Source organism: Camelus bactrianus, chromosome 2, assembly GCF_048773025.1.
Source record: "Camelus bactrianus isolate YW-2024 breed Bactrian camel chromosome 2, ASM4877302v1, whole genome shotgun sequence".
Classification (NCBI taxonomy): domain Eukaryota; kingdom Metazoa; phylum Chordata; class Mammalia; order Artiodactyla; family Camelidae; genus Camelus; species Camelus bactrianus.
The window spans coordinates 102,213,916-102,226,378 of record NC_133540.1 but is presented as its reverse complement, the minus strand read 5'-3'; the positions used below and the strand labels follow the sequence as shown (position 1 = coordinate 102,226,378).

Here is a 12,463-nt window from a genome sequence, read left to right as displayed (position 1 = left end):
CTTGGCCTTTGCACACTGCATGCGGGTAGCACTCCTCCCCCAGCTGTAACAACCAAAAGTGTCTACAGGCATTGCCAAACGTTTGCTGGGTGCAAATTCACCCCTTGTGGAGAATCACTCGTATATACATATATACAAGTAACTGCTAAGGTCGGATAATGTAGTGGATATACAAACTGACTTTGGATTCCTGAAAATCTAAATTCACATCCCAACTCTGCCCCCAACTAACTGTTTAACCACGGTCAGAGTACTTAATCTTTCTGGATCTTAGTCTCCTCGGCTGCAAAGTGGAGCAGTGAGAGTTTCTACCTGATAGCATTATTTTTAAGATGAAAACAAAATATGTAGGTATAATTAGATACAGTTGTTTATATAAGGGACTGATCACAGCCTTCACAGTCAGAGGCAACAGCCCTGGCCAGGTGGCCAAGGGTTATCAAAGTAAGGGAAATGTGAGAAAGGAAGGAAATAATAATAATAATAAATTAAAAATAAAGGACCTAGCAAGGTGCTTGATGAAAAAGAGGTACTTAGTAAGTGTTAATTTCCTACCCCATAACTTTCCCTTGATGTTAGGGGTATTTTATTCATACGTCTATTAATACACTCACTCATTATTCATATAATAAATATTTAAAGTACAAAACATAAACTCATTGAAATCAAGCAGGAGATATTAACCATGTGAAATAATAAGGAATAATGCATCTTAACTTTTTTGGCTATATTTAGAAACAGTATAGCATGAAGACTCAGATGTCGGCTGTGGAATTTAACAGAACTGGATCTAAAACTGTATCACTTTTGTGAGATGGGGAAAGTTGCTTAGTTTTGATTTCTTTATTTCTAAAATGGGGGTATTAATGATATCTACCTCATAGGATTGTGACAGAGATTAAATGAGACAAATACCTGGCACATAGTAACATTCAGTAGCGCATGGATGCTCTGAAGTGGTATCAATGAGTGGTACAGGTGAGAGCCAGTACAGTTGCAGTGGTCTTCCTTGAGGAACTGGCATGGGAACTAACCCATTAAAGACGTTCAGGATTGATGCAAGTACAAAGGAAGAGAATGGGTATCTTAAGCAAAGGCACAGATGAGACTGGAGAACTTCACCATGTTTGAGGCACAATAAGTAGATTGGTTTTTGAAGCTGAAAAGTCATACAGGGATACAGTCTGTATATTTTAGGCAGAGACTATAATGGCACTCGTAGAACTGCAGAATTGGAAAAGATATTGAAGTCATGGAGTCCACGTTGTTCATTCTGCCGCTGCGAAAACAGAGCCCCAGAGAAGGCAAGTGACTTGCTGAAATGCGTAACTCTTTGGAAGAGTTAGTTCCAGACCCCAGAACCTCATGTTGCCTCTTAGTCTCCTTGTCCTTAAAAAATACAGACACAAATTACTAAAATAAATAGGATATGCAAATATTCTTTATTTTACAAATTAACTTGCTGAAAGCCATACTTTATTTAGTAGCTAGACCTGGACTGAGTACAGACAACTAGCAATCCAACAAGCGCGTATTTTTTTGATTGTCTACAGTGTACTATAGACCCTGGCCATAGTGATAAACAAGGCCCAGGTTCTCACAGAGCTTCTGTTGGAGAAAATCATCACAAAGAAATTACTTTAAATCAAGAAAAATATTAAATAGTGAGAAGTGCTTAGCAGAGAATTTAAATGTGGTGATAAGATATAGAAAGATTAGATGGTCGAGCAAGTCTTCTCAAAGGTGGAATATCAGAGCCTAGATCTGAATGGCATGATCTTTAAATTCAGAGGAAAAAGCATTCCAGTCAAAGGCAGCAGCTAGTAGAGAGGCCCTAGGACTGAAATGAGCTTGACAATTTTCAGAATAAAGAAAGAAAGGCCAGTGAGGCTGGGATTTTAGTGGAAATGCAGAAAAGGAGGGGCAAGAAAGTTAGGTCAGTAGAGGCCAGATCGCTTTGAGTTCTATAAGCCAGGATAAGGAGTTCAGATTTTATTCTAAGAGAATTATGTAGCCACTGAAAAGTTGTGTGCAAGGAGTGGTCTGATCTGCTGTATCTTTTAGGAAGATCTCTCTAGCTACCATTTGAGGAGCGGATTGCAGAGGGAAAGGGAGACTAGTTATGAGGCTATTGCTCTGGTCAAATTGAGAGATGATGGCTTGGATTAAGGTGATGGAGATGGAGAGAAGTTGAGATACTTGGGATATATTTGGCATGAATAATAGACAGTTACTAGTGATGCTTTAAAAATGGGGGTAGGGAAGAAAAGACAAATCAAGGAGAATCCTAGATTTTTTGGTATAAATAACTAGGTAGATATTTAGATGCCATTTGCAAAGATGAGAAAGACCAAAGAAAAAGTAGGTTTGAAGGGTTGGGGGAGGAGAGGGAGCACCCTGCATTTACCGTATCAAATTTAAGATGTCCATTATTTATTTATTGAACGAGTGTTTATTGAGTAGCTATCAACCATTGTTTTGGGCTCTAGGAATATTGTATTGACAAAAGACAAAACTCTCTGTACTTTTGGAGTTTATATTCTACTAGATGATTCGAAAAATAAAAAGATGTGTAGATGGTGGTGAGTGGTGGGATAGGATGTATAATAAATAGTGTGGTTAGATCTGGGAAGTCTTCACTGACAAAGGGATACGATAGGAGACTTGAAGGAGGTAGGAGAGTGAGCCGTGCAGGTATCTGCTCGAAGAGCCTCCCCGATATCCAACTGGAAGTGTCAAGCAGAGAGTTGGATATATGCATCTAGATTCTAATGAGGGGTCAAAGTTGAAGGAACAGGTTTGGAGATCATGTGCACAGAGATGAAATTTCAAAGGTGAGACCAAATGACATCACCAAAGAAAAGGACGTAGTTGGGAAGGGAAGGAGCTCCTGCAGCAGTCCAATATTTGAGAGCTGAGGAGAAGAAGAGACAGATAGAAAAACTAAGATGCAGTAGCACTCAAGTAGGAAGAAAAACAGGTATACGTAGTGTACAAGAAACCAGAAGGGGACATTTTAAGAAGAGAATGTTGGCTATTGCTAAGAGTTCATCTAAGATACAAACAGAGGCACTCAGTGGTGTCAGTAACACAGAGCTCGTTGACAGCCTTGACAAGAGCAGTGTCAGTGCAGAGACGGGGACAGAAAGCATTGAGATCCATCGAGGAGGTATTGGTGTATGTGAGAGAGGGGAGAGTGGTGAGGGTGAAGCCCTTGAGAACGCTGGAGCCGGGACCCAGATCACAAGCAGAGGGTTTGACATTCGAAGCTTTATCCGTAGTAGTGGGAGGGACACAGAGTTTGGTACAGTGCAGATAGGCTGGTAGATTCGATAATGGAAAAAGAAGGGCGTTCCTCTCTGATTGCTTCTACTTTTCTCCGTAAGGTAAGTGCATTAACTGTGAGTATTGGAGGAGTTTGAAGGCCAACTTTAAAAAGGGAGGAGATGGTGAGAAATAGTAAATGCCTGATGTATTCAACTTTCAAGTGATCCTTCTCAGGTAGTGACCCAGGGTGATTTTTATCCCTCAGCCAGGAGGTTGGAGTCCTATCAGGAAGCTGTCTCTGAAGATGAAGATGCTGCAGGCCCTCCCAGTGGCTCCCTCGTCAGTATGGTGAAACCAAGGGCCCCCAGCTGCAGGACAGTTCATAATGGGCCTTTGGGAAGTAAATCCTCAAATCATCTCACTGGGAGCTGTTCTGCTTCAGGAAATGGAGAAGGAGCCAGTGAAGGGCCTCATTCCAGACAGGCTGCTTTCAGTAGCCCCATTGTAAGTGTGAATGCGTGACTTGAATCTCGTATGTCCACGGTGAATAAGGAAGGAACAACCTTCTGATTAGAATAGAGCCAAACACCGCTGTCTTTTCTAGCTGGGAAGAGACTGCATAATTGCAGGTCAGTGTGATTGCCACACATTCCAGCTTCCTAATTCTGGAGAGAATTCAGTGTTGAGAAAGAGTATGTCACTTCTGAAAAAACATAATATTTCTGATCAGGATTGATCATGTGTGATCCTGGAAAAGGCTGCCTTGGTTTGAGGATCATGGCTCCCTCTCAGAACCAGCAAACCTTACCAGAGGTATCTCATAGACAGGTAAGTATATCTGATTGATAGGGAAATTCAAAGGCCTTTTGGTATCCTCAAGGCCTTTTTTTTTCTCTTTGTAATCTTCCCCCAAATCCCACCAAACCTGTGTCCTCTTCCCCATTCCTAGTCCTCAGAAGGTCATTTTTCATATGAGAGCTCAAAAGGGTGTGTTCTTGAGTCCCAAGGAGGAGAAGAGAGAGAGGGCCATGTAGGAGATGGGAAAGAGGAAAATACTTGTGTGAAAGAATCAGAAGTCAAAGTTTGGCTGTACTTAAAGTTGCTTCTATAAAATTTCAGCTACCTCCCCTGCTCTCCACATTTCATTAACTATTGTGTTTTGCCAAGATGAGGATTCCCCAGCCATGAGATTGATAACCAGTTGGTGACCTCTTGAAATGGGTGACATAACAAGAACAAATTAGCCTTGGGGAGCCTTTGTGTTTCTATATTGAATTTGTGTATGAATCTCCTAGTAGAGATGTGATCTCAGTAGACCCCGGGGATCTCATTTGTCCTGGAAAGGGCTTGAGAGGAATCTGGCTCTTTTCAAAGTTCCAACAGATGTGCAATTTCAGCAACTAGGACGATCATTTCACCACCAGTCATCCAGGGCTTTTCTTAGCTCAGGTGTCACCTCCTTAGTAAACCTTACTGCTCACTAATGCAAAGTACATTCCATCCTCCCAACTCCTGTCTCACTCTGGAAGCATCTTACCTATTTGTTGATAGGTTAGTGTTTTGGATCTGCAGTCTCCCCCACCTAAAATACGAATTCCATATACCCAGGATCCCATCTGTTCTGTGCACCCCTCTCTCCTTGAGGAGTGCCTGACGCCACAGATCAACAATAAATACTTATGGAATGAGTGAGTCAGTTACTCAATTAGCAGAAGACAGTGGCACAGTACTAGACACTGGGATACAAAATGAATAAGACATGCCCCCATTCCTCAGCTTTGTTCTGGGTAGAGGATATATTAGTAAGTAAAGATAATCCTGCATTAAAGATGCAGTCATGCTAGTAAATCCAGAGTATGGTAAGGACACAGAAGCGAGTGATCAACTCTAAGTGATGAGGAGGGATGAAAAAAGGCTGCACAAAAGAGGTAAAGCTTGATTTATGATTAAACTAATGAGTAGGGGTTTACAGAAAAAGAAGGAAGAGCACTGGGGCAGACAGCATGTAGCGTGTGCACAGGCTTGGAACCGCAGGGCTGGGGAGGACGTCATGTAGAAGAGGAGCTGTCCATGGTGGGTATTGGCCTTTGTCTTTTTCCTTCAGGTCTGTGGTATTTAGGAATCTGAGGAAGAAGACAGTTGTGTGTCTATATTTAAGTCAAAGTTGTCCAGATGGAGGCGTGAGTCCCTAAGACTGGAGTGAAGGTGGTGGTGGGAAATGAAATAAAAACAGCTGTACCTGTTCGGGGACAGGTAGAAGTAGGGGAGGAGCGGGGCGCAGTGTTAGAGCTCAGTCAGCTCGCTCTCTCACGCGCACAGTATCTTTGTCCCTTACTAAGCCTTGGGCGTTTTAGATTTTGCCTAAACAATTAAAGTGCTTCCTTATCACTCCAGTTTTAAAACAAACTTAATATTCATTATATAGTAAGGCGACCCAAAAGCTTTGTCTGACAGTCTGAGAGAGCAGAGAGGAGTCTTGGCCAGTGTTTGATTATTTAATTCTGATTTGTATTGGGGTAAAAAAAGAAAGAAAGGGGAGGGAGGATGACAGGGAGGAAGGAGAATGTGAAGTCTGCAGCCTGGTAGAAAGGGATAATATGAATGATGGTGGCAAACCTAAAATTTCAAATAGCTAGGTGTTACCTAAGATGAGGACAAAGATGCTGGACTCCCACCATGAAACAGATAAGGCTTAATTTAATTATGGGAAGTGGTCCACATTGTGCTCGGTATTCTGGTTAGGAGGATACATTTTCCCTGCATTAGGAAAAAAATAAAAATGTCTCTTTAAGGCCAAATGGGAGCGGTTTATGGATTTGTTTTCTAAAGAGTAACATTTTCTTAATGTTTCTCTGCCCCTTTCTTGATGGAGGATAAACCCAGCAAGTATTTGATGGTAACGTACAACAATAAGCTTGTCCATGTGCCAGGTACTGAGTTAGGGATCCAGAAACCTATAAGATAAGGTCTTTCCTTTAAAGGAGCTACAGACTTTGGGGAGAGAAGTACATACACATGCGATCATCTAAAGCAGGATGGTGTGGGCCTGGGTCTTGGGGTAATAGGACTTCAGAGAAGGCAGAGCTATGCATCACAGGAAGAAAGAGCAAAAGTTGATTTTGTAATAAAATGTCTCCATGAGGAAGATTTAGATCTTAGGAAAAACACCTGTGGTCTTACAGGTAAGAATTGCATGTGATAACTCTATACACTCTCCTCAATTCAGCAACGAAATATCTTAGTCACTAGGGATTAACTTATTTTAGAGTCACCAACTAAAGGGGAGGAATGTTCTATCCCCACAGCCTCATTCTGATACGGATCTTTCCTTAAATCTTCTTCTGGGCTCTTCTTTTATATATTATTTTATGATGCTTTTGGGGTCTTGTATGGTCCTGAGTTTCTCAGATTTCTTCTGACGATACTTCTTATAAGCACATTGTTGCTGACCAGAGCCCCAGCTTTGGTCAGCTCCAGTATCTCTTTTTCAATTCTCCTGGTCACACACAGGTTCATAAATTCTCCGAATGACATATTAGATTGACTCAGGTCCATAGCATTTTTCACAAAGACAGAAATTATAAATCTTTCATCAGTCTTAGATTGACTTCAAATTGCAGTAGGGTCCTCATGTCCTGAAGCCAGTTATTAGTCAAGGTGGAGATCATTGCTACAATGAAAACACTATTTGCTTCTGAGGTCTCCAACTACTAATCATGTTCCTGAGAATAAATGTCTCTGGAAAAAAAAAAATTGGGAGAAGTCTGTGCATACTAGCTGCTTCTTGGAGATTTCCTGGTACCCATTAAATGCTCTTAGAGGTGCTGCAGTAAAGCGACCTGTTGAAACATTTCTTAAACATATTCCAGTATGGAACTCTTTGGGGTTTTGTTTGATATCTCTAAACGTTCTGAGAAGGATGCCTCTGGAAATGTTGCTCCAACTCATGGCGTCTCTCACTCACTAGATGACAGTATGATCACAGGTCTTCACCGACACCACGCAATAAGCTTCCCAAGCATCAAGCGAGAGAGAAGTGTTAGACTTTGCCACTTTCTTCTGCTGACTTTGGCAAGAAGATCCTTGAGGAAAGGGTGGTTCTCTGAGTAACTGAGGGCCAGCACAGGCATGGCACAGCGTTACTATGTGTGAGACTCGTGAGGAAATATTGTGACTCATTAATGAACGGCCATCACATTACCAGTGCCTATGAACTCCATCAACCTCAACAAGACTCAAATTTTGCTAAGTCACATATCACAGAACAGTAGATGTTGATGTGTTTAGATAGAAATTTAAGAATGCTTCGTGACACCAGAAAACCAGGCCCTTTAGAACCTATTGTGAGCCTGATAACCTGTCTGAAGATGAGTGTGTCATTTGAGAAGGGAAAGGAACATTGCATCATGTGGGTTTCTGTTGTGCTGGTTGCATCTCACTCATTATCTCATGTACTTTAGCCATCTCACACTTTTAGGTGCTTGTTGTAACAACACTGTGTCTTGCTGGATTTTTCAGGAAACTGACGTGGTACCAGACACAAGGCTCTTGGACAAGTTTAGTCAGATCACACCCCAGCTTTTGGCCTCACTGGATGAGACCACCCCAGACCCACCCCTGGAGGCTCTGTACATCATCGACTTCTTTATTGCGTTGGCAATCTGCAACACAGTAGTGGTTTCTGCTCCTAACCAACCACGGCAGAAGGTAAGGTCTCTAATGCAAACAGGGGTCACCTTCCAGAAGAGAACTTTGGGTATAAATATACTTGTTATGTGGTCTTGCTGTGTGGAATAATTAGTAATAGTAACAGGTGACATTTATGCGTTGCTTAATCTGTGCTCTGATCTTAATGATGTTCTAAGTGATTTACAGGTATTAATATGTTTAATCCTCCCAGCAGCCCCATGAACTAGGTACCATTCCTCTGCTATCCCCCATTTTACAGCTGAGCTTCAGTGACTTGCCCAGGGTCACAGGATCAGTTTGTGGGGGAGGTGGGGTTGAACCCAGGAAGTCTGACTCAGTGCTGCCAGACTGTTTGGAAGGATAGCTGATGAGAGCAGGTCTTGGGACATGTGACTCTGTTCATCTTGCTTTAGTTTCCTTACCAAACTGAAGCTTTCTCTGATCCTCCTGAGACCTCCAGCATATGTGCTACATCAAGCAAAATACAAAGTATTGGAGTCCTTATTAAGTTTGATGATCATGTACCTTTTCATGTACCCGTCGTGTTCATTTAAACTCAGTCCAGCACATCTGTAATATACCAAGGTTCTGCAGTTCCCCGACAAGCTAGATTTTTAAAGTCTATTTTGTAGCTTAGAATTCATGGAAAATTCACTTTCAGTTAAAAAGAAAAACTTGTTGTAGAGACAGGTGATTCACTACTTGCTATGTTACCTACCTTGAGTGTGACCATCTCCCCTTTTGCACACATCCACTGAAAACTCAATCTGCAGCACAGCCCAATTCAGTTTTAGTTATCCCTCAGATCATTTTCTTTTGGCAACTTCAGAGGTGGTCAGTTTTAACATAAAAATAATTTAATTCCCATTAAGTTATCATTTGATCAGAAACTGTCTCTTTGTAAGATTTCGACTAGTAATTTTCTCTTTGAAAACTGATGATGCAGTTAGAGAATAAACCACTGGATCTTCTTTCTCCTCACATAACACTTTTTCATATACGTCTGTTTCCAATGCAGACATCTTTTGATGTTTCTGCTTAAGAAATATTGTTGCCTTATCCTCAAAGAAGATAGTATTCTGTGGCCTGAAAGAAAATCTCTGTAGGCCTGTAAGAGCCTAGGCTTCATGCTACTTCAAGGTAATGATGGAAAGGCAGAGCATAAAGAGCGGATAGAATTCACGTGCAGTACAGAAAGCTCACCTGTGGTAGAGTTTCATTTTTCATTTCTGAGTTGCCAGTAAATTTGAAAATTGATCAGCATGAGTCCCTCGAACTGTCAAAACATTAATAATTATTAGGAGAACACTTTTTAATTCCTTGGTCGTTTTCTTTCTTTCTTTTTAATGGATGCACTGGGGATCGAACCCAGGACCTCATACATGCTAAGCTTGCTCTCTACCACTGAGTTATTACCCACCCACCCCTTGGGCATTTCTGAGTGAGAAAATTTTAGAGTTCTATTAATTGGTCTTTACAATTTGTATTAAGTTCTAAGTTTAATCACTGATAAAAATTAAGATCTAGAAGAAATCAGGCTATGAACAAGAAAAAATTCTCTAAAAATAGAAATTTGAATTCATATTATGATTCTGATCATTCTTCCATAAGGTACTTTATTGGCCTATTTTTTTTAAGTCATATTAGCAACCATTTTAGAATCTGGAAAACAAAAGAAAATACATGTTAATTTTTTGATTTGCTATCTTTCAGTGTTTTAAATGTGCATTATTTATTTGTTCTTACACTATTCATACTGTTTTTATAGCTTTTTCAATATTTGCCTGTAATCTTTATAAACTTTAGATACTATATAATATTTAAGAAGATGTTTCTAATTTGCTGTTATTGAATACTTGCTTATAATTTTTAAATAGTCATTGCTAGGATGCATACAATAAAGATGATTAATTTTCTATTTTTTAAGTTATTTCATTAGGAAAAATTGCTATAAGTATGCCCACTGCTAGCAATATTAGCCTTTTATGTCTTTTGCTGTCAGCGTCAGATTTCTTCCTAAATGGTTGTAGAAATTCACAATGCCATCCACATTAGCACATCTTTTTCATCATGGCTGTTTTAATTTTTATTAATGTCTTTGGTGGTTTAAGAAAGAAGCAGGCTGCTAGCTATTTAAGGGAGTGATCATTCTTCGCATCTCTTTTTTTTTTTTCTTTTTTTTTTTCGGTTTGACTTCAGAGTTGTTATCAACTGCTTTTGACTGTATTATTGAGACCTTCCCAAATGATCTTTCCCTAGATCGGACTCTCTGCTCTGAGTGGAATGCCCATTAAGTCTCTAGAAGAGATTAAAAGCCTCTTCCAGAGACTGTCCGTCCGAAGGTCGAGTTCGCCATCTCTTGCCAGTGGGAAGGAGCCATCGTCGGGGGTCCCACACGCCTTTGTGAGCAGGCTCTCTCTCTTTAGCCGAATGAAACCCGCTTCACCTGTGGAGGAAGAAGTCTCCCGGACAGACCACAGCCCCCAGGGCTCTGGTACCTCAGCTCGTCCCGTCGAAACTGAGAAACGAAACAGCGACACGGATGTCACAGACAGCGGGGCGGAACCCCTGCCTGGACAGCCCTTGGCCTCCAGCCTGTGCTACGAGGCCGAGAGCCCGGATGAGGCGGCGCTGGTGTACGCGGCCCGGGCTTACCAGTGCACCCTGCGGTCCCGGTCTCCGGAGCAGGTCGTGCTGGACTTCGCTGCTTTGGGACCATTAACATTTCAGCTCCTCCACATCCTGCCCTTCGACTCAGTAAGAAAAAGGATGTCCGTTGTGGTCCGGCACCCGCTCTCCAGCCAGGTGGTGGTGTACACGAAGGGCGCGGACTCCGTGGTCATGCGGCTGCTGGCGGCGGCGGCCCCAGGTGGGTCCCTGCGGGCAGAGACGGAGGGGCAGGAAGCCCTGGGGGAGGGGACGCCCACTCCCAGTGGTTTTCTAAAGGCAGACAAGCCGATGTGTGAGGATCACTCACACTTGGTGCAGGCGGGGAAGCTGCCTAAGGTTTGGTGAGAAAGCACCGAAGTTCGGGCGTTGCGCAGACCGCTGTTCAAATCCGGATCCTGACGTTAGCTATGACCTGATAGTCGCCGAACTGTTCCGTGCCCAAGCCCTCAGTGAGCGGGGATTAGCGTACCTCCTGTACAGGTTCCCGGGAGGTTGAATGATAAACTATCTGCAGTAAAGGCAGCGCCCCTGAGCAGAGCCTGGAGAGCGGTACGTGCGCGGGGAATGGTAACCAGCATTCCCATAGTCATAACGACTGTTCGTTACCGATGGTGTGGGAACAGTGTTTGTGTTGAGTCCTTGGCACCTTCCTCTCCCCAGGGAGAACGGAACAGGGAAGGATTCATTCTGAGGAGTCCCTTTTCTAAGTGGATTCAAAACTACAAGGCCTTTTGTTTGTTGCAGGTTAAGCGACCATTGTTTTTAAAGAGATGTCTGTACTCGGGCAGACTGGACCACTTGTGTTTTGTTAATTATTTCAGATGGACCAAGTCTGGAAAAACAGCAGGTGATGATAAGGGAGCAGACGCAGAAGCACTTGGATGGTTACGCCAAGCGGGGCCTGCGCACTCTGTGTATAGCAAAGAGGGTGAGCCTGCGCCCTGCGCCCCGTGGCTTCCTCCTCCCCGTGTTTGACTCTCATTTTATGAGAACTAGCATGCATCAAGCCGCGGTCCCGGCTCTGAGGAAAGTGCTTGGGCCACTGGCCCTCTTCTCATGTGGCTTCTTTATTCCTTGTATATAAGTTGGTTGGAGTTTGTCTGCAAAGAATTTTGCCAACAATGTGCCTCAAAATTATGGTCTCTGAGTTCTCACAGATTTCAGTATATCTGAGTTGTTTTGTATGTAAACTGCAGTTTGGCTGGGAATAAAATCCCCAGGTCCTGCTGCAGTCTTTCTCTGAGTGCCCTGTAAATATCGTTCCCCATCTTATAGCATTAGAAGTGCTTTGGAAAGAATCAGGCCAGAGACTGGCTTAACTTTCCCCATGTAAGTTCTAGGTATTTTTCCTTATATGCTCATAAGTCTGTATCTGCAAATCCAGGTAAATTGACTAAATATTATCTCAGTGTCGATTATTCACTATTGAGAATAATCCTGGGACGTGATATATCCTTTAGAATAAAAATTTAAGTAATAAGAAAGAAGACAGAGCTCCAAGAAGTGATTTTATTACCAGAACCACCCCTGGGGGCATGGGAGAAAGAGATACAGAGCCTTTTAAGAGTGAATTGGTCAAGGTTTTTGTGCCACTTGGCCAGTGGGGTATGGCTTACTATTGACCAAGTCCAGCTGCTCAGCTGTAATGAGACTATGCAGGGCTTTACCCTCCCTCACTGATAAGCCAAGGCATCTCCAGCCCCATCCCTACAACCATGGCCACAGCCACATCCCCAGCTGCACACCTGGACAATGTATTTCTTCCTTCCGTGAGCAAACTCCAGTAGCTCACTGTTGCAGAGAAGGGAGGGAAGTCTACTTAAGGTGGAGAAGGGAG

At 42.6% G+C, this 12,463-nt stretch overlaps 1 protein-coding gene across 3 annotated transcripts in view; it reads left to right on the top strand.

Annotated features, from left to right (window-relative positions):
- The window catches only part of ATP10D (ATPase phospholipid transporting 10D (putative)), a 94,064-nt gene that overhangs the window by 52,074 nt on the left and 29,527 nt on the right, over positions 1–12,463 (top strand). For all 3 annotated transcript variants that reach the window (XM_074348344.1, XM_074348342.1, XM_074348347.1), the window contains exons 10-13: positions 3,533–3,771; positions 7,786–7,974; positions 10,216–10,825; positions 11,448–11,554. In XM_074348344.1, coding sequence (XP_074204445.1) covers positions 3,533–3,771; positions 7,786–7,974; positions 10,216–10,825; positions 11,448–11,554 — 1,145 coding nt within the window. The remainder of the gene's footprint in view (positions 1–3,532; positions 3,772–7,785; positions 7,975–10,215; positions 10,826–11,447; positions 11,555–12,463) is intronic.